General features: G+C 39.0%; 1 protein-coding gene across 1 annotated transcript in view; it reads left to right on the top strand.

Annotated features, from left to right (window-relative positions):
* The window catches only part of PWWP2A (PWWP domain containing 2A), a 33,089-nt gene extending 20,608 nt beyond the window's left edge, over positions 1–12,481 (top strand). The window contains exons 3-4 of the mRNA XM_082652422.1: positions 7,652–7,771; positions 10,307–12,481. Of these exons, the coding sequence (XP_082508548.1) occupies positions 7,652–7,771; positions 10,307–10,320 (134 nt within the window). The 3' untranslated portion in view covers positions 10,321–12,481. The remainder of the gene's footprint in view (positions 1–7,651; positions 7,772–10,306) is intronic.
* The last annotated feature ends 6,914 nt before the right edge of the window (positions 12,482–19,395 follow it).

Genomic DNA, 19,395 nt, shown 5'->3' with positions numbered 1-19,395 from the left:
CCTATCAGGGAATATATAATCTGAGCATGATAAAATTCAAATAAGTGACTAATCAATATATTCTTAAAATGAGGTTTTGTAGTATAGAGGTCTGATATACTTCTAGACTTGAGACCCTCCTGCAGCCAATTTCTCATATAAGTGTATGGATTTTAATTATTTCATTTTTAGCTTTAATATTTCATCACATGCTTCTTTTTCTTTTTTTTCTTTTTTTTACATTTGTGTAATTAAAATCAGTCTCTTTTCTGCTTTATCTTCTGCCTCAGGTATCATTGTTTTTGGGGCTTGTAACTTAGCTCACTATTTTTCTACATGGTCCATCTGTCCCTAAGATTTGATTTCTTATTTTCCATTTTTAGCTTTGTATTGTTAGTGAAAAATCTGATTGATTGCCTGTGGAGGCAAGTTTGTCCCAAGATTTTTTAAGTTGCTTTCATATTTTAGGCTCCAACTTAGCTTTTAAATGTGATACAATGTCAGTTTGACACTTTTGGAAACTTGGAACTTTTAAAGAGAGCAACTTTTTATGGATTTCTAAGTAATGCAGTTGAAATATCTTAGTTACTATGGAATTAATTATGAAAAGATTAATGGAGATTGAAAATCAGTAGTCTTCGGTCAGCTTCCTTAAGGTAATGTACCAATTTCTGCAAAAGCAAGTGGAATTTCTTCTGGGGAACTCAGTCAATGCTTTTTGATTATAATAAACACACAATTAAAAAAAATGTTTCACTTGAATAGAACATATTCTTTCCTGCAAACAGAAATACAGTATTTTAAAAATTCTTTGATTATAACAGGTTGAAAGAAGTTCATAGTGTGATTGAGGGGTTTTAAGGAAGTATCTTAAAAGATTTTCAGAGAACTTGTTTCAGATTAGTGAATTTGTTCATGCAGATATTTTCGAAAGTTTGAAATCTAAGGTTCAGGAAGATTTAAACCAGGCAAAGCAAAGAGTCACCTAAGTTATGTAATTCTAAGGCTTTGGGTAATGATCCAGGTGAGTTTTATCCTAACATAGAAATGGTTTTGACAGTGGATACTTCTGATGTAGTTAAGTGCTTGGGCAGATGTGCTCTTGTGGGATAAACTAAATTTGATTTGTTTCAGAAGCCATGGAGAAAAAGAAGAAAGAAAAAGATAAAATCATGATTGTTGAGTATAAAAGTAACAATTTGATATAGTCCATACCTTTGAAGAAAAGGTTGAAGCATAATCACAAATGTGCATGATCTCTTATTATTATGCCAAATAATCCCTCTGTTTTAAACCAGCAGTCTGGCATATTTCATCTGAAGTTTCTATAGGGAAACAAGTTTGAAAGAATTTCTGTAATCTTAAAGATGTACTGTGTGTTCTAAACACTAAACCAATAGCTGCATACTAAACAGTGTTTTCAAACAGAAATTTCTTAAGCAGCTAAGATATATTTGTCCAGTATCCACTGTAGATGGAGATAGAGTTGAATTGGGTAATTGTAGCCATTTTTCTCTTACATTTCTCTTTAACAACAACAAAAAAGGAGACACTGAACTCTTTATATGGAGACAACCAAATGGGTATTTGTTTTCCCCCTTGCAGAGAGAAAACTAGGCTTAGGCCAGATCTCTAGTGGTCTAAGAAAAGTGATTAGAATAGGATTAGCAAAGGGGAGAAACTAAGGGAAGTAAGAGCTGTGAAAGCTAAAGATGTCTTTATTTCTAGAAATCTTTGGAAATGTAAAGCATCAGAGTGTTTTTGTCTTTCAGTTTTCTAGAATTTATAGACCAGAAAAGGTCTCTTCTGTAAGTTTGGAAGGGACTCTATAGATGTGGAACCAGAGACCTGAGATATCAGTGAGACCAAGAAAGTAGAATTCACTAGTCTGAAGCCTATTTACAGGACTAGATGGTGTGTCCCTACTTGGTTTTCATGGGGAAAATCTATAAATAGTAATTTTAGATTGGTGCTAAGTAGCAAAGACAACAGACAGGAATATAGATATGAAGATGGACTGTGGGCAAAGGATATGGAACTTACTAAAATCAGCTAAATGAATATCTTCATTAGCGGGTCTGAATTTCTAATTTAAAAAATAGAGTTGCACCCCTATTTGAGCAGGTTGTACTTACTATTGGTTATGTTGAAGATACACATTTAAATTCTTTTATATACATACATATTCTTTAAAATAACTGAATTGAGAATTGGAAATACCTTAAGAAACCTATAATTTGGATCTAAAATTAGATTTTTCCTTTTAAGTTGTGAATTTTTTCTATAGCTTGTGCTGCACTGGTTCACATTTGGTAGTACTCGTAGCAGAGAAGAGATTGGCAGATGTCTAGAGAAGTTGATAATGTTTAAATTCAGGTCAGTGTTTTGATCTGTATCCGGTGATGGCCTCCAACAGGGAATTTGCCAGAGAGAATTCTGAAGACCCTGTTTCTAAGTTGGGACAAATTTAGTGTTTGCTTTGGAATTGTATTAATATGGTTGCTATTAAAACAATTAAAATGCCTGATAGAGGGAATTCAGAAATAGAACAGGAGGCTGGTGCCTTGCCAATAGCCAGGAGAAATAAAACAGCTAAGCTGCCTTAATTACCTTTACCTGGTTCTGACTTAGTTACTAGGCTCTTAATATTCTGTATTTACAGTTTGTGTACATTTACTGTACTCCATTCAACAAAGAATGAATAGAAGTAAAAAAAATGAAAGTTTCAGTAGTTTAAGTCATATAGGTGATCTATATATTTTTAGTTTTCCAGGATATCTTGGTGTTTTTACCATGGATAGTTGATACTGAGATCAGAGGAGAAACAGCTCAACTCATTTGTTTATTCTTCACTCAAGAGATTTAACCTTTATAGACTCAAACAGGGTTTTTTTCCGGTTTACTTTCTTTGGGACTTTAGGTGGAAATCATTTTTTCCCTTCATATTAATAGAGAATTGTAATTTGCTGGGGGTTTTTTTTTTGGTATTTAAAAAATTATTAAATATACCTAACATACAGTTTACCATTTTTACCGTAAGTACAGTTCTGTGGCACTAAGTACATCCATGTTGTTGTGTAGTCATCACTACCATCCATCTGTAATTTGTTTTTTGATAGAAATCTTTTAAGTTTGGATGGTATTGTTCTGGCAGCCTGGCTTCCAGCATTCCTTCCTAATCAACCTGCAGTCCTGCACAGGGCTAATGGTGCCCCCCATTTTTTTTTTTTTTTTCTTTTTTTGCGGTATGCAGGCTTCTCACTGTTGTGGCTTCTCCCTTTGTGGAGCACAGGCTCTGGACACGCAGGCTCAGTGGCCATGGCTCACGGGCCTAGCTGCTCCGCGGCATGTGGGATCTTCCCGGATCGGGGCACGAACCCATGTCCCCTGCATCGGCAGGCGGACTCTCAACCACTGCGCCACCAGGGAAGCCCGGTGCCCCCCATTTTTAACAACTATCCCTACCTCTTGGTAAAATTTTTAGGTCTATTAGTATGACTGCATTTACCTATTAAATACTCTTTAACAGTAGGTTTTAGGTTAAAACCATCACCTCCTAATGACAAAAACAATTTTGTGAATATGGAAACCATTTAAATGATTTTAGTAATGGAGTTAATTAAATTAGTTTCCAAAACTTTATTTATTTACATACCATCACACTCTTTACCATATTTTCACATGTGTACCGTTTTTCCACTTTTTATGTCAGTACTACCAATGGAAAACAAATATGCCTTGACATGTAGATAATTCTGTTAAAATTCTAAGATCATCTTGTATACTACACTTTGGTAGGAAATACTGAATTTTTATATCATGCCTTAAAATCCATCTTGGATAGAATCAAATTTTAATGTATCTAATCTCTGAAAAAACTAATTGCCAAACTTGAATTTTTTCTTATAGATTCCTATGTTAGCATAAATTAAAGATTGGTTGTGGGGATATGTAAAGGAAATGAAGAAAATAGACTCAAAAGTTACCAGGATTTATCATAATAGTGAATTTCTGAGTCAGATTTTCATTTTCAACTGAATAAATTACATGGCTGTAGTATATGGTCTAAGCTGTGGGCCTTCTTCCGTTAGACACTTTGGTTTGTAAAACAATTTCATAAAACTTTGATGTTGAAAACTGGCCAGTTCTAAAATTAACTTGTCTTAAAAGTTGGTTTAAAAGTGCATGAAATATTTCTTCTTTAAATTCCTGATATTTGTAAGATCTCGTTAAAAATAAGTTGAAAACACAGCCATTATTTAAATATGGAATTTTCCTTGTATCATAAGAATGTGACAGTTAACCTTTTGTTGCCTTAGAAGTCTTAGTGCCAGAAACCTCCTTATAATTTTTTCTATCCAGTGTGGTTATCTAGAAGGAATACCAGATCCCCCATAGCCAAAGTGTTAAGGCTGTGTTATAATCACACTTTTTCCTTTTCATGTAAACTAAAAAACTTGTAATGTTAACACATATCAAGTTTTAGCAAGAGCTTGTTTTTTAAATATTTAAGATAATTTTGTAACCCTCAGTATCCCTCACTCAGTTTTCTGCAGCACAAAGATTCTCTTAAAAGCTACTGAAAAGTCCTGGAAGGAATACATTTTTCCCCCCAGGTAAAGTATAATAGGGGTTTTTTGGGCTTGCCTGGGGAGACTTTTTTTTTTTTTTTAATAGAACTGTGAGAGGATCATCCTGTTCAGTGTAAATGATAGAAATACTTATGAGAATGTAACTTGCCAGTGATGCAGGTGAGTTGGAGTGTCCGTTAACATTTTTGCACTAATAGTCCTTGGTATCAGTCTTTTTATTGAGCAAAGGATCACTTTTTGTTCACTTTTCAGGCACATGGTTGAAAGTACAGGCTCTTGAGCCAGATTTCCTAGGCAAAGCCTGACTTGGATCTGCCACTTACAAGCTGTGTGATCCTAGGCAGGTTACCTCAGTGTCATGATCTGTGAGATGGGGGAGAGAAGTAGTACCTCTTCAAAAGGTAATTGTGAGAATTTAAATGTTTAAAACAATACAGTGCCTGGCGCAAGACTTACGTATATACTTGCTGTCATTACCACAACTAGCGCTCTCTGTATGTGGCATAGAAATTTCATTCTGGTAGCTTTTGATAGTATCTTTCTTCAACATACACGCAGTATAAATTTAAAAAATGTTACAGCGACGTTATTCTTATCTGAAAATTCCAATAATCATAGTATGCTGATCATCCACAGATATCTAGAAGTAGGCATGGTCTGACTAGTCCCAACAGGCATTTGCGGAGGGCAGCTGGGTTGGAGGTCATGGGGAATATGGTGAGGGGAGAAGTCCACTGACATTTCAACTCTTGAATGAGGAAAAGGAATTATGATTCAGACACTTACGTACTAATGATCAGTAACCATCTGAGAAGCCCAGCACACCCCAGATCCTTTCAAAGGCATGAGAAGTATCTGAGCTGGCGGGGCTCAGTGGAGTAGAGGTCCCTCTTAGGAGGAATTTCCAAAGGTATTAGAACCACAGAGCTGTACTTGTCAGCTTTTAAGTAGTGTAAATAAGCTTTTTTGTACATATACTGTGTTTTCCTGAACCCTGGTGTTTTATTATTTTAATATCTTGCCAAATGGTGAAAAAGTGGACATTAATTTGAACATCCCCTTTTATTGCCACTGGTATGATTAGATTGTTTCCCATTTGCAGGAGGGAAATACCTCACATTCCAAGGCCTTGATCTGTGTGCGTCGTGGCCATATTTTCCAGAGGGTAGTCATTTCTACCCATGGCTCCTGTTTGAGATGCTGTTGATTACAAACCTATGATTTCCCCTCACCGTTTAGTTTTTAGCAGGGAATCCGGCTGGGAGTGGCACATCTTGGTGTTTGTCCTGGTATGCTGGGAAGAACTATGTGCAGTTTGTCTAAAACCCTAACGAAATAACTGGTTAGAAAAATAGCATTAGGGTGGAAAACCAGAATGTCTATTGTAAAATGAGGCACTATCCTTTTCCTGGTTGTTCATGTTGCATCACGCTACATTGTATTAAGAGAAAATTTATATTGAGTGTTCAGGAAGATAGTAATCTTAATTCTTTAGTTTTTAATTCTGGGCTTTGCTCTAAGAGTGTGACCTCTACTTCCTTCTTTCATGCACTCTACAAAGGAGACTGAAGGTTCTTACCGTGTTCTGATTTGCCCCTTTATATCTCTGCTGCCTCCCAGGAGTAGTTGCCATTGTTGAATGTAAGCTTTCTCTTAAAGGACAAAACAAGTAATTTCCAGTGAAATCACTGCCTTTCATGAGGATCTCCTTCCATTTACTGCCTCACTGCTGGGGCTTCCTGGCACTTCCTCATGGATCCTGCAAGTGTGGTCAGTTTCTAAAGAAAAACCTTGAGACCCTAAAAAGCATTGAGGGGATACTCATCTTAAACATTAGCACAAAAGACTCATGGGCCAGGCTCTGTGGACTGGGGTCTCGCATGTTACCATTTTACACGGCATTTCTGGGCACTGGAGGGGTAAATGCACAGGAATAAGATCATTCTTTGATTTGACTCTCCTCTTGCCTAGAAGTGAAAAGGAGATTCTTTAGAATGATTGTTGAAACCTAAGTTTTACCCATGGAGGGGGAGGTTCAAAAGATGAATTCTTTGTGCGTTCATATTTCTGGTTTTCTTGTGTGACAGCTGTTGGATTGTAGCTAATAGTATATTTAAGTTTTCCCATGAACAAAAGGGTAAATAACCTCATTATTAAACCACATTTAAGAAAATTGTTCTCCTCTGAGTTAAAATTCAGAAGTAATCATGTTTCTTTATAGATCAGGTGTATAAAGTTTCTCCTTTTCAGTGTCAGAAAAGCCTTTTTTTTTAAGGTTTTGATTAGCTACTGCTTCTGATTCAGCATTAAAAAAATATTACAGGGACTGGACATTATCTAAATCAGTGATCCCACAGTTGCCTACACTGACATGATAGATGAGTTTTTTCTTATTTATACTGTACTTAAAGTAGGGAAAGTAAGGAAACAAGCAAATAGGTTAATAAAAAATAAGGCTTAAAATAGTAATCCTTCATTTGCTTAGTATTTGAAGTCTCTGTTCTGAAAGCCTAAGAGAAAGCTTACCTTGTCAAACTTATTTCAAGTAGGTGTTACCTCACTAAGTTCAGGTGCTGAATAGTATGCACAGGTGCCATTGGCATTAAGGAGAAAGGGGAGGGATTCAGGCAGTTTTGGTGATTCTTCAAAATGGTGTCTCTGAGCTCATTAATGATATGATATAGATAGGGATGACAACTTTGGCCCTTATTGAATACTGAGAAGGTCAGGACTACTCCATCACTAGGCTAGTGTTAGGCCAGTAAAAATTTTTTGTCAGGAGCATTAAATTGTGAGTTAGCATTGGAGGGCAACATCTTCATGAGCCTTAAGGCATTTTGCAGCTCAACTGACTTGGGCTGGAGAGTGCCCTCTCCTGGACAAGACTGGTGTGTACACACCTCAAGTCTTCCTTTAGTACCAGAGCTTCACGTTGTGTGAAGCCAGCAAGTTATCTAGAATAAATTCATTATAAAAATTCACCTGAATTTTGGTCTTATTTTTAAATTTTTTTTTTGGTAAAATGGGTGAAAAAGAACTCAAATGCTCTATTTTTGTTAACTTGGTTTTTTCTACCATAGGTCTCAACAAATGGCAGCTATTACATCAGACAGTGACGAGTGCTGCTGCTCCCTTACAGTGTCTGACAGACCACTGTGGATTCAGACTGGGAGCATTGACGTTAACAGTGAAACGGGCAGGTCTGTCTGTGTTAAGCCCTGCCACAAAGTGAAGAGGGCTTCATGTCATCACTTACCATTCCCAAAGTAGATTAGGCTAGACGTAAAAGAATGCACTAGTTCTTTTTCCTTTGTTTTCACTGACCTTGGTAGCTGGGTGTACCTCATGTTGGTGATAATTTTCATTGAGTGAAAATAGCTTTCAGTCAATATTACCTGTTGTGTTTAAAAAAAAAAAAAAAAGGTAGAGCCGGCCTCCTGAGAGCTTCCTTAAATCCAGAGGAATTTCTCGTAGGGTGGTAGAAGTTGGGTGTCAGATTGCAGAATTATGTCAAGTAGCAACTGAGTCTCCATGGAAAGTCAACTAGTGGATTTATCTTTTCACTCTCTCAGTCTTTCTTCGTCACTTTTATACTCATCACTTTAACTTCTCAGATAGTCATTACTTAATATACTTTATATATATATATATATATATATATACTTTATATATATAAATATATATTTATATTTATATATACTAAATATATATGTATATCGGTATATGAACATATATATATTCTTAATTAAATCAACCTCAAAACCATTGTCATTTACATAAGGCATGTCAAAACTTAGAGGGTGGCAAAAGATAATGCTGAGGTGTAGTTGTAATTAAGTACATTTGTTAAAACCTCCTTAGATAATGCTCAGAATCCTTATTTGGGGCTCTTACATGGCAGGAAGGGTTTAGGGATTTTTGTTGTGCTGCTTTTTGAACTTAGGATCTTTTCTTTGCTTTCTTGAAATAAGGCTATTTAACTCTGGGGTTTGAAGCTAGTGAAGAGCTGTAATTGGACTGTATCATTGTGTATGAGCTATAATTTGCAAACTGGGTCAGAATGGCACATTTTGGATCAGAGATTAAGGCTGGGATATTTTGGACTCTTAGCTCTATAGGAGTTGTAGCTACCTGGTGACCCCTTGAGGGAACAGCATTTTCAATTTTCTGCACCTCCAACAGGAGTAGTAGTAAGATCTGCTTCGATCTTTGGCTTTTCTGCCAACTGGAATAGGCCTCACTAAGGTTGAAGCCAAATACTGAAAGTCATAAGCAGAAGGAAATGGAGTTGTACATGGAACTGGCTGTTTACCTTTTCTTCTCTTTCAGTTTATAAAATGGGGGTGTTTACTTGCAAATTTCCATATGTCTAAATTTATTAGTATTAATGATCATATAATATCTTACTTTTAGAAAAAAACTTTTCTTAGCTCAGTGTCAAATTTTAAAACCATGTTAATGATTCTGTTGCTTTAGTAATAAGCAGGGACTGCTGTTGTTTTGATGTGTGCTAGAAGCAATTTTTCATTGCTTGAGAAGAAATGTGATAGAATGCCCTGTGAAATTTATTTTATAGGCCTTGATCCAATAAGTGAATGAAATATGGCAGCACTGGAAAGTTAACATAAGATCAAGAGTTCTATCAAAGAATGAGAAATACATCTACTTTGAAGTGTTTCATAGTCAAATATTGGGAAGGATGGGGGTGGGTTTTTTTTCTTTTTGCATTTTTGTTTTGTCTGTTATTATTCCACTGAAGATACCATATCTTTGGTTTAAAAATACATTTGACCAAAAGTAATCATTATTCTTTCCACGGATCACCTCTTATAGAATTCAAACTCTTATTGGTACTTAGGCTCCCAGGTTTGAGAGGCATAACCAGGGATTGTAGAGCGTTTTAGTGGGATTCTACTACTTCTTGATATCAAAGGGAGGTCGGTAATGTTGGGCATTCTGGTCATGCTACTTGGCAGTAACTTCGATAAGCCTTGCCCTTTATAAATGTTCTGCTCAGAGCCCGGCTTTTTGTTGAAGTTATGGTGCAGAGTGCCTCTGCTGATAACTTGGTTTGCTGTTGTAACAAGGGACACTGGTCAATGGAACCAGTGTACCTAAGTTCTCTTCCAGTAGCAAAATGGTGCTCTTGATGCCTTCTGATGTGCTGTGTGTGTCTACCTCTGGGGAGGCACCCTCCACCCCCCCCCCCCGTTGTGCTCTTGCACATATGTAGACAGTGTCACCTGCAGCTGATTTTTCCATAGTCTGGTTTTGTATATAAATTTGCTTCTTAAGACTGTGCTAGAGGAAGGCTGCTGGCGTTTCATAGTCCACAGCGGCGAAGCTGACTTGCAAACTTTTACATTGTTACTTACTTGTGAAATGGCAGCATAAAGAACAAAGCTAAAATTCCCTTTATTAGGCAAATATTCATAAAGTATTTAAAAAAATACACTCAAGTGCAGATTGATTACGTGAAGGTGAAAACCATTTTATTTGTGTTGGAATTTGGCCAGATATACTTCAGAAAGAACATGAATGCTTCTGCTGGTTTACAGTGGCAGTAAGTTGTTTTCTCAAAAAACCTACACGGGTCAGGTTTAACTGATTTAAAGTAAAAAATCAGGTGTGATCCCACAGTCTATATAGGGCTTAATTTAAACAAGGACATCATTTTTCTTATATAATTACTTGTGCTTAACTACATTTTCTTCCTTTTCTTTACTGTATTTCAGCACAAAGACATTAGCAGGCTGCTGGTTTCATGGACCTGTACCACAATGACAGAGAACACCAGAGCATCAGGACTGAATGAAATTGGAGACTCAGATTTTTAAAGCTGCACTAAGAAGTAAATATGCAGGCAGTGGTTAAAACCAACAGTCTATAAAGGGGCACTTTCAAATTGTGCTATATTAAACCGAAGAAAAGGTATTAGGGGAATATTTTATAAAAAAACTATTGCAATAAATTATGCATGAGATGAGGAGAAAAGTGATGTGAAATACGCAAAGAACTCTCTTGAATTTTATGTGTGAAGAATCACTGACAGTACCTTCTTTTGAACATGAAGTTCTTCTCAGTACAGTTTGGACACGCCTGAAAGGCATGAGATGATGACAGAAATGCTGAATTATTTTTCATATTAAAACTTTGTGCTTTCTCCAAGGTTTAATCAGCTCAGATATGAACAAAGGTATTTCTAAAATGGCTCTTCTAATGAAACAGCAATAGTCACAAATGCCGAGGCCAATGTTTCCTTCAGGATGCCAGTGGAAACAGAAAAGATTATCTAACAAACACATCCTACTAAAAGGATGGCAAAGTGTCCCCAACCCACTAAGAAAACTTGGATCTTTAGTAAAGCAGGGCTATATTATCTTAAATATACATTTGCTTGTTAGAACATATTAAGATGTATTTATTTGCCACCAGTATTTAATATTTTGTGCACACTTTCATAACTACATTCTTACCTTTCAAATTCTGACTCAAAGTGGATCAGGCTAGTGTTGATCTTGGAGTGAAAATGTACTCTAAGAGCCAGTTCTTAATTCTGCTGAGCTGGAAAGGCTTGTACTATTCTCCCTATCCTTACTGATTTCTGAACTAGTTCAGAAAAGGTGATAATATCTGAATTTTGATGTTGACCTCTCTCCACAGAGAGCCTCTCTTTCTAAGTGCAAGAAATCCTCACAGGTGTCAGATGGGACTTGACCCTGGGGAACAAGCAGCAGGAACAGACGCATAAAGATGGTGAACTTTTCATGCATAAAGTATGAATTCTTATTAATGGAGACGGTAATGTTCTTCTTGTCTGTGAAAAATACATATTATGAAAAACCTTAATTTTTCTTTTTTAATGAATGGAGAAAACATTGATGAGAAAACCAGATGGACCTGTTAGTACTACATTTTTAAGGCATTTTATATTTGATGGTGCCATACTTTTAATAATAAACCTGAAGTTTTTTTAGTGGCAATACTGATTTATTTTTTAAACCAGAAAGATAATCCATATTGATTACTTAATACAAAAAAAGGAGAAAAATAGAAAATGCATTTGAAGCAACATAACTTGAGCATTTGGCTCAAGTGTTCAAGCTTTGCATAATCTTACAGTATAGGTTTGGAATTACTTATTAACCCCACACTCAAGAGTAACAAAAAGTTCTGGGTGAGTTTTAGAATATTTACTATACCTGACTAGGATTTGTTTTACAACTCAAGAAAAGGTAGGCAGTCTTGCTTCTAGCCAGTTAATGCAAATCCTAATTACACTGTAAGTAACTAAAAGTCTAGACTGCATTCTGAAATTGTCTTTACGGAAAATCATTGATCATGAAGTCATTACACATTTGATCAAGTCTGAAAAAGCTCAGGAACTGTAGCAGCAGGGCGTTCTAAAGATGATGCACACTTCAGTGGCGCCCTGCTCTCTGGCCCCAGAGCTTAGGCTCGGGTTCCTCTTGTTCTTTCAGATATGTAACCCAGCAGTACCTTTCAGGCTCACTTCAAGAATCAGATAACTCCCAGGTCATAGCAGATTTTGTGTAATCAAAAATTCTAATTGCAGAGTGATGGAAATGACCAAGAAGTAATATAAAGGCAAAAGAACTGGGAGAGATCAGGTTTTAAATATCTAAATATTTTTTAAGACAATTCTCAGTGGTGTTTGTTATAAACCAGATTTTCATTTTTTTTAAAAATGAAACTTGGTGGTATTTAAAATCTAGACATACCATGTTGCTATTTCACTTTCACTGCTTTAGTTGCTTAATATTTAAGCTTTGCTTCATGCTTCCTTTGTCTGTATTTCAAATCTTCACAAGCCTATTTCATTTTGTAGACCTGAATGACAAAAATTGTTTCTCACCTAAACTATGCTGAGACCTAAATGTTAAAGAATGTTGTGCAACATTTATCCAATAAAGTCTTGATTTTTTTTTAAATTTAGTTATTTAAAAACTATTCATTTACTTTTTAGGAGTTAGTTAGGTTTTAAAGGTTATTTTTTAAATTGTTAAAATTCAACCACTTGTCCTTGAGGGAGCTGTTTTAACTAGCACTGCTTCCTTAGGAGAACAACCTGTAGTTTTTAATCACTGGGAGATTCAATGGGATGTCTTTATGAGGATAGAGGAAAGGAGAATAGTTTAACTAGGAACCTGTGCACCAACATTACTGTTTTCTTTTCTGATGGAAACGAATAACCCATCATTCAGAGTTGGATGTAATTAAACAAACATCTACTGCTGGGCTTGTCCTAATTTTAATTAGCCTTGCCCTTATGGATAAATGGTTACTTCTTTAAAAGCCCAGTACATCCAACGTTAGGTCAAGTGTTTGACCAGAAACACTCAGTTGTCAGGAAAAATTAGCCTCTTGATACCTACCAGACAGTTGAGATTTTTTAGGGCTGACCCAGAAACTTCAGTTAGTGTACGTTTTTTTTTTTTCTTTCCCCATTTGAGTAAAGCTGTCCTTTAGAAGGCTGCCTGTTATTCCAGAGTATCATGGAGTCTTTAATCGCAAACATTCTCCCATTTCAGTTTATCTAAATGAGCATAAGAAGGAGGCCACTGAAATCTGGCTCCGTTAATATCTTTTTTTTCCCCTCATGTTTCCCACAAATGAAAATGGAACGAGAGAACCAGGGAAGGTAAACAAGTCATGTGCATATTATCTGGGAAGGCCTTAGAAGAGACCCCCTGCAATACCATTCCTAACCATCTTGTATACATGTCAGTATATTTATAGATACAACTCCTACAAGATAGAGGGAATGAGTAACAAAAGCCACAGATGGCAACTTTGGGTGCTGTCTTCAGATAACAGCATAATTTAGATCCATGCCCTCAAATCACGTTAAGGCTGTATCAGTGTCTCCCTGCACACGCTGGGCGTGTCACTGCACGTAAAAGTTAGCCGTTTTCTTGCTTTTATACCTGACAGCTCGTCTCTACTCTTTCAAGTAATGAGTCTTCCCTCAGAGCTTTGAATAGAGCATACTATGTGTTTTTTAAGCATACTTTCTTCTAGTGATGAGCATCCTGCCAAATCTTGCCTTACTCACAAAAAAATTTCACGGCCTAACTCCTTTGATATCAAGAAGGCAATGACCCTGGGATGAAAGAGAATACCACTAAGGAAGGCATCCTGTGCCCGAGAAAGAAAGAGCTGGCCAAACCCAATGCTAGGTCACTGACCTGGAGAGTTAATACTTCTAGGGTTAGACCTTTCTTCATTCCCTCCTGAAGCCCATTTGTAGAAGCAACTTTCTAACATAAAGGAGGGAAAGAGAGTGGGTGATATTATGATGACGCTTTTATCTGAATAACTTGCTTTATTTAGTCTAAGGTAGAGACATGGACTCTAATCTTAGTTCTATCAGTTACCTTACCAACAGAAGAATCACTTAGTGGCCACACTGGCCAAAATGGGGTATGGAAAATAAGTGTCTCACTCAACTAGCTCTTTAGTTCCTACTCAGCCAAGGCCAAAAACATGGGCAGCATCAGGGAACCTTCTTCCCCGAGTGAAATCTTCTATAATCTTATGTTTCTGAACTCTGTCTGTGCTCAGTGCCTGACTCCTTTGGACACTGAGCAGACCACTCAAACCTGTGATCTAAAGGAGGTGAGTGAATTCCGAAATGGGAAGGGCCCTGAGGTAAAGGGGAGCCTGATGTGTCACTGCCCTAGGAAGGCACAGCCAGGGGCTTCAGGGAGACACAAAGCAACTTTACAAGATGGTGATGGGGGTGATTCACATGTTTAAACGCACCTTGCTTTAACGCCTGTAGAAAGGGAGCGGCTGGAAATGCACAAGCTGAAGCTCTAACTCCTGGTCTGATGCCAACCAGCCAGTGGCAGAATCCAGTCAGTGTCACAGAGCTCTAGGAAATTACGAGACCTTTTCTCCCAGTTAACTTCCTGAGGCAAAGTTGCAGACGGCGTATTTTCCTTTGGGGCAGTCAGACCGTCCCTACAAAACAGTCTAGTGTACTTGACAACAAGGACCACAGCGTCCACCAAAGCCTATATCCTTTGAAATTTATCAATAAACACGCCCCACCTCACTCCATTCCCTTGCTTCCCCATCCCTGTCCTCGTTCTGTCTTCAGTTTGCTTGACGACTTTCATGTTTGTGGATTTCCGACTTGCTGAGTTTGGGAGCTGGAGGGCACCTGTGTGCTTGGCGGCACAGGGCAGCTGCCTGGTGTGAGTCGGTGGGGTGTCTGATACAGACATCAGCCTAGCAAAGCACCACACCAAGAACAATGAGGGTTCACTATCTGCAGATCTAGCTCCTCACACGTTTGGAACTAAGGGCTTCCTAAGGAGCCTCTGGGTTGACTCCCTTCACATCTGTCATGATGCCTGATGGCTGAGGGGTCCAGTGCCTGATAGGAGTTGCCATCTGGGTAGGCTGTATTTTTCAGCAAGCCGGAACTAGCAGCTGGGACTGAATCATGGCCAGATTATTAGCTGTGGGCTTCCTTGGCAGTGGGGTAGCAGGCTCTGCCATGCTTTAGCTAAGGGGAAAATGTGAGCTTACAAAGTTGCCCCTTGAGTGAAAGGAAACGGTGTAGGGAGTCATATTTCTAGTCTGGCTGAATTAACTTCTGTGTGATGGAGCTTATTCCTAGCTTATAGCCCTCAGAGGGTTGAGAAATTAGAAGAAAATGGAATATTTTTATCATAGAATATTTCAAACATTTGTAAAGGTAGAGTACAATAAACCCCATATACCCATCCCTCCCTTCAACAGTTACAGCTCTTAGCCAGGAAGATTGAAATTTTTGATACTTTGAAACATGAGGACATCCTCACTAGTTTTCATAAACTGATTTTATCATTAAAATAAAAGTTTCTTTGATTGCCCTTTGAAGGGTCTTAAGCAGTCACTCTGATGTTCTGCGGTTTATTTTAGCCCCACCTCTTGGACTGGCTGGTAGCAAGTAGTCCATTTCTCATTTTCAGCAATATTAATGGACTTGGTCTAGTGTGGGCTCAAGGCCGCTCTCCAGACAACAGAAAGTGACTGGAAACCTCCCTTCTCTGCGTAGCTGTGCAGCTCCCTGAAGGAACAGAATTTCCAGCCACTTCTGGAAGTATGTGGTGGAATGTCCACATACTTCCTTTTTTAAAGGAAATCTAGGTGATGGAAGGACTAAGCTTGTTACTACTGAAGTGCAGAGGGGGCAGGCTGAAAAGTCATAAACATCTCACTGAAATTGCTTCCAGGAGATTCTACTAAGGTGTGGGGTGTGTATCGAGTACACAGCATACACCCACAGGAGTAGAAGAGGAAGAGTACAGCATCTTAAGGAATACTGGAGGGACGAGGCAGGGAGGTGAAAAAGGCAGGGTCAAAAGCAGAAGTGAACAGAGAGCAACACCGACATAACAGTGGGCTGGTGGCGACCGCTGGGCTGCAGGCTCAGTCGCACCAAGGAGAGCGAGCTCGGGCAGCCGCAGGCTTTCCCTTCGCACAGCGAAAACGCACAGAGAGCCGAGAGGGAAAGGGCAGGCGCTTAATTAAGCTGCTGATTTCTCCTGTCCTGTGCAGTGTCTCAGATTTGCACTCTGGTCTGGAGGGTTATTGGGCCCTTCCCTTTAAAAATCTTTCTCAAGATTAAAGCAGCCATTAACTTGCACGGCTGTTCCCATCCTCCTTGGTCTCCTATCACAGCCTTCCCTTTTGACATTCCAAGTTTGCTAAACCAGTTATAAAAGACAGAATTTGCAGGTCTGCTTATTTAGCTCTTGGGAACAACCTTCCAAATACACCTTCCAATCAGGTTCACATTTAACAGCCACTGCCGGCTCCCCATTCCACGGCAGTCCAATCAGACTGGAACATGCTTCCGTAAAGTCCCTGTGCCTGGTCTTCCTAAAGCAGTCTGGATTTTAGCTTGAGAGCTGTGTGAGATGTAACAGCGATAGGCTTGGAAACCACCACAGAGACCTGAGGAGCACCAGAAATAATCACCAGGCCCAGCAACATTTCCTAAAGCAGTTCCCTACCTTCAACTACACAAAGTGTTGTAGGACTCAACAAACATTCACGCCTTTGACTGTACCTGAGTAACTCTGGAGGTCCAGTGTGTGAAGTCTTGTCAGTTTACTGAAGCTCACACGCGGGCCCCGGGCTGCAATGTTCAGGTCATTAGCTAGCAGGCTTGGCCACTCCCAGCCTCCACATCGCGGCATGGTGTTAACATTCTCTAGGCCTATAAGCACAACAACGCAATAAGAGACGTTTGGGTGGGTGGGGGCGGGGGGGGGGAGCTAAAGGGCAGGGGAACGAGAAACCAGCTGCAGTGCTTGTGATGGGAGGAAGATGCGTGTGGAAAGTCACAGTTCTTAGAAAAAGAGGTTGGATTTTAAGACTAGGATTCAACCATGATGTATGGAAAATGAACTAATCCACAGTACACTCTGCACAGAAAAACTACCATTTCAAGTGTGAATTTGTTGTAGTGACAGTGCCATATCCTGGGCAAGCCTTCTGCAGAGGCTCCCATGAATGGAAAAGCTGCTCATGTGAGAACTGGGAGACGGTGTGGAAACATATGGAGAACACAAGATGACCTGGGAGAAGGAGGGGAGCCTGAAACTAGAGGAAAAGTTGGGGATTTCTGAAAGTTTCAACACAAATCCTTGTAACTATACAAGATGCAAAAATGAGAATTTAAAAACCAGGAGGCAGGGCTTCCCTGGTGGCGCACTGGTTAAGAAGCCGCCTGCCAATGCAGGGGACACGGGTTCAAGCCCTGGCCCGGGAAGATCCCACATGCCGTGGAGCAACTAAGTCCGTGCGCCACAACTACTGAGCCTGTGCTCCAGAGCCCGTGCTCCACAACAAGCCACCACAGTGAAGAGTAGCACCCGCTCCCCGCAACTAGAGAAAGCCCGTGCAGCAATGAAGACCCAACGCAGCCAAAAAAACAAAAACAAACAAGAAAACAGGAGGCATATGTTTACAGGCCAGGTTGAATGATCACCATCTGAGGACATTCTACGTGGCTGCACAAGATGCGCTCGACCAGCTTAAAGGGACTCTATGTCTTTTTAAGCGTCAAAAAAACAGGTACCAAATAAAGGCCACAGAATCTAGAGACGTTTGGATAGAATGGTGGTTCACTTTGAGACCACTTCTCGTGGAACATCCTTTAATACCAATTTACTAAATTTCTAGTAAAGCAGTAGCTACTGGTGCTATTAAGAATATAAATATGGCCCTTACCTTCCAGAAGCTCTTGGTCTATTCATGGAGGCAGATAGGGAATAGATCATAGTATTTTTAAACATGTGTTTGAGCCTTCAAGGAAATTCTAGAAGGAGATTCCAAAATTATTTTGATCCATTGCAATGTCACTGGCATAAGTATATATACGATGTCACGGTGTGATTACCTTAAAAGTAAATTCTGTTATACCTTTTTTTTGTGTGTGAGGGAAGGAAGGCATCACAGAATTTTAAATCATACATCTTAGCAACAGGCCACCTTCCTCCCTCGTACGTACACTCTTCCTACTTTTCAACCCTTTCAGGATTTTTCTGTAGGTTTGAACAAACATTTTCAAAAGGTTTGAATCTATCTTTTCTTCCAGATTTTGGAAGCAGAAAAGTAACAGTGATACAAAAACCCCTTGGCTTAAGCAAACGCACACCTACTTAGGTTTCCTTCCTTACCTTTCCAGGTATATTACTTGGCCCAATCACTAGAAGCACTTAATATTCGCCTTGTTTGGCCTCCTTTAAGATTTCAGCGAGGAAGTGCGGAGGAGGAGGAAGGATGCCTAAGAAGCAAAACCTCTACCCCCTGCAGCAATGGTATTGTCTTAAGAAAGGCTGTTTCCAGGCAAACAGGTTTATTTCCTATTCCTTGGAGACTCAGATAGCCTTCAGGAATCTCAGCCCTGACCATTGCTTAGTCTCAGCAACTGAGGTCAAAAGTCATAATCTGACAAAGTGGTTTTCAAGGTGGTCCAAGGCTTCCCAGGGGTTCCTGAGACCCTTTCATAAGAGGTTATTTGCCTCATTCTGTCACAAGTACACAGGTATGCAGAATTTTCCAGGCTACATGACATGTGATATCGTGACAAAACGAGTACGTAAGCAGATTTATCAAGCCACACGTTAAAGAGATTTGCAAAAATGTAAAACGGTGTCTCTCTTCTTACTAAAATGTGATTTTTAGATTTTTTCTAAAATACTTGTATTAACATAAAATGTATTTTGTTGTTTTTAAAGGAATTAATGTTTAAGAAATTTGTTTTAATTTCGAATACAGTAAGTATGAAGAGATGTAACCCACATAAACCAAATCGCTCTTTAAATTGTTTTGAGTGTGGAGGGGTCCTGAGATCAAGAGGTCTGAGAAGGGCTGCTCCTGCTGGAGCAGCAGTGCACAGCACCAGCTGCCCAGGATGCACTCATCACCGCTGGGTGGGCCACACGGCTTTCAGCTAAGCTTTCTGTACAACTTGTATGATTTCTCACACACACCTTTCGGGAAAAATCAGATGCCGGATTTATCATAAAGATAGCAAAGCAAAATTAAAAACCACATTCTCCTTCTCCCTTTCCCCTTATAAAGTGTGTGAGGAATTCCATTTCAATCTGGGATAAAGGCTTCGCAAATCACAAAGTGTGGATACAGCATATGACTCCACTGCCTACCAACACACGCTGAGGGGCTCTGAGGAACAGAGCAAAACAACAGCACGATTCTTAACACTGGGAGCATGCCTACTGCATGTCACTTACAGAATTATACGTGTACTTACTTCATTTCTAAGATGAAACCTGCA

This window comes from Grampus griseus (assembly GCF_964374135.1).
Source record: "Grampus griseus genome assembly, chromosome: 3".
Taxonomy (NCBI): Eukaryota; Metazoa; Chordata; class Mammalia; order Artiodactyla; family Delphinidae; genus Grampus; species Grampus griseus.
Note: the sequence above shows the minus strand (reverse complement) of the source record. Positions and strands in the feature narration are given on the sequence as shown.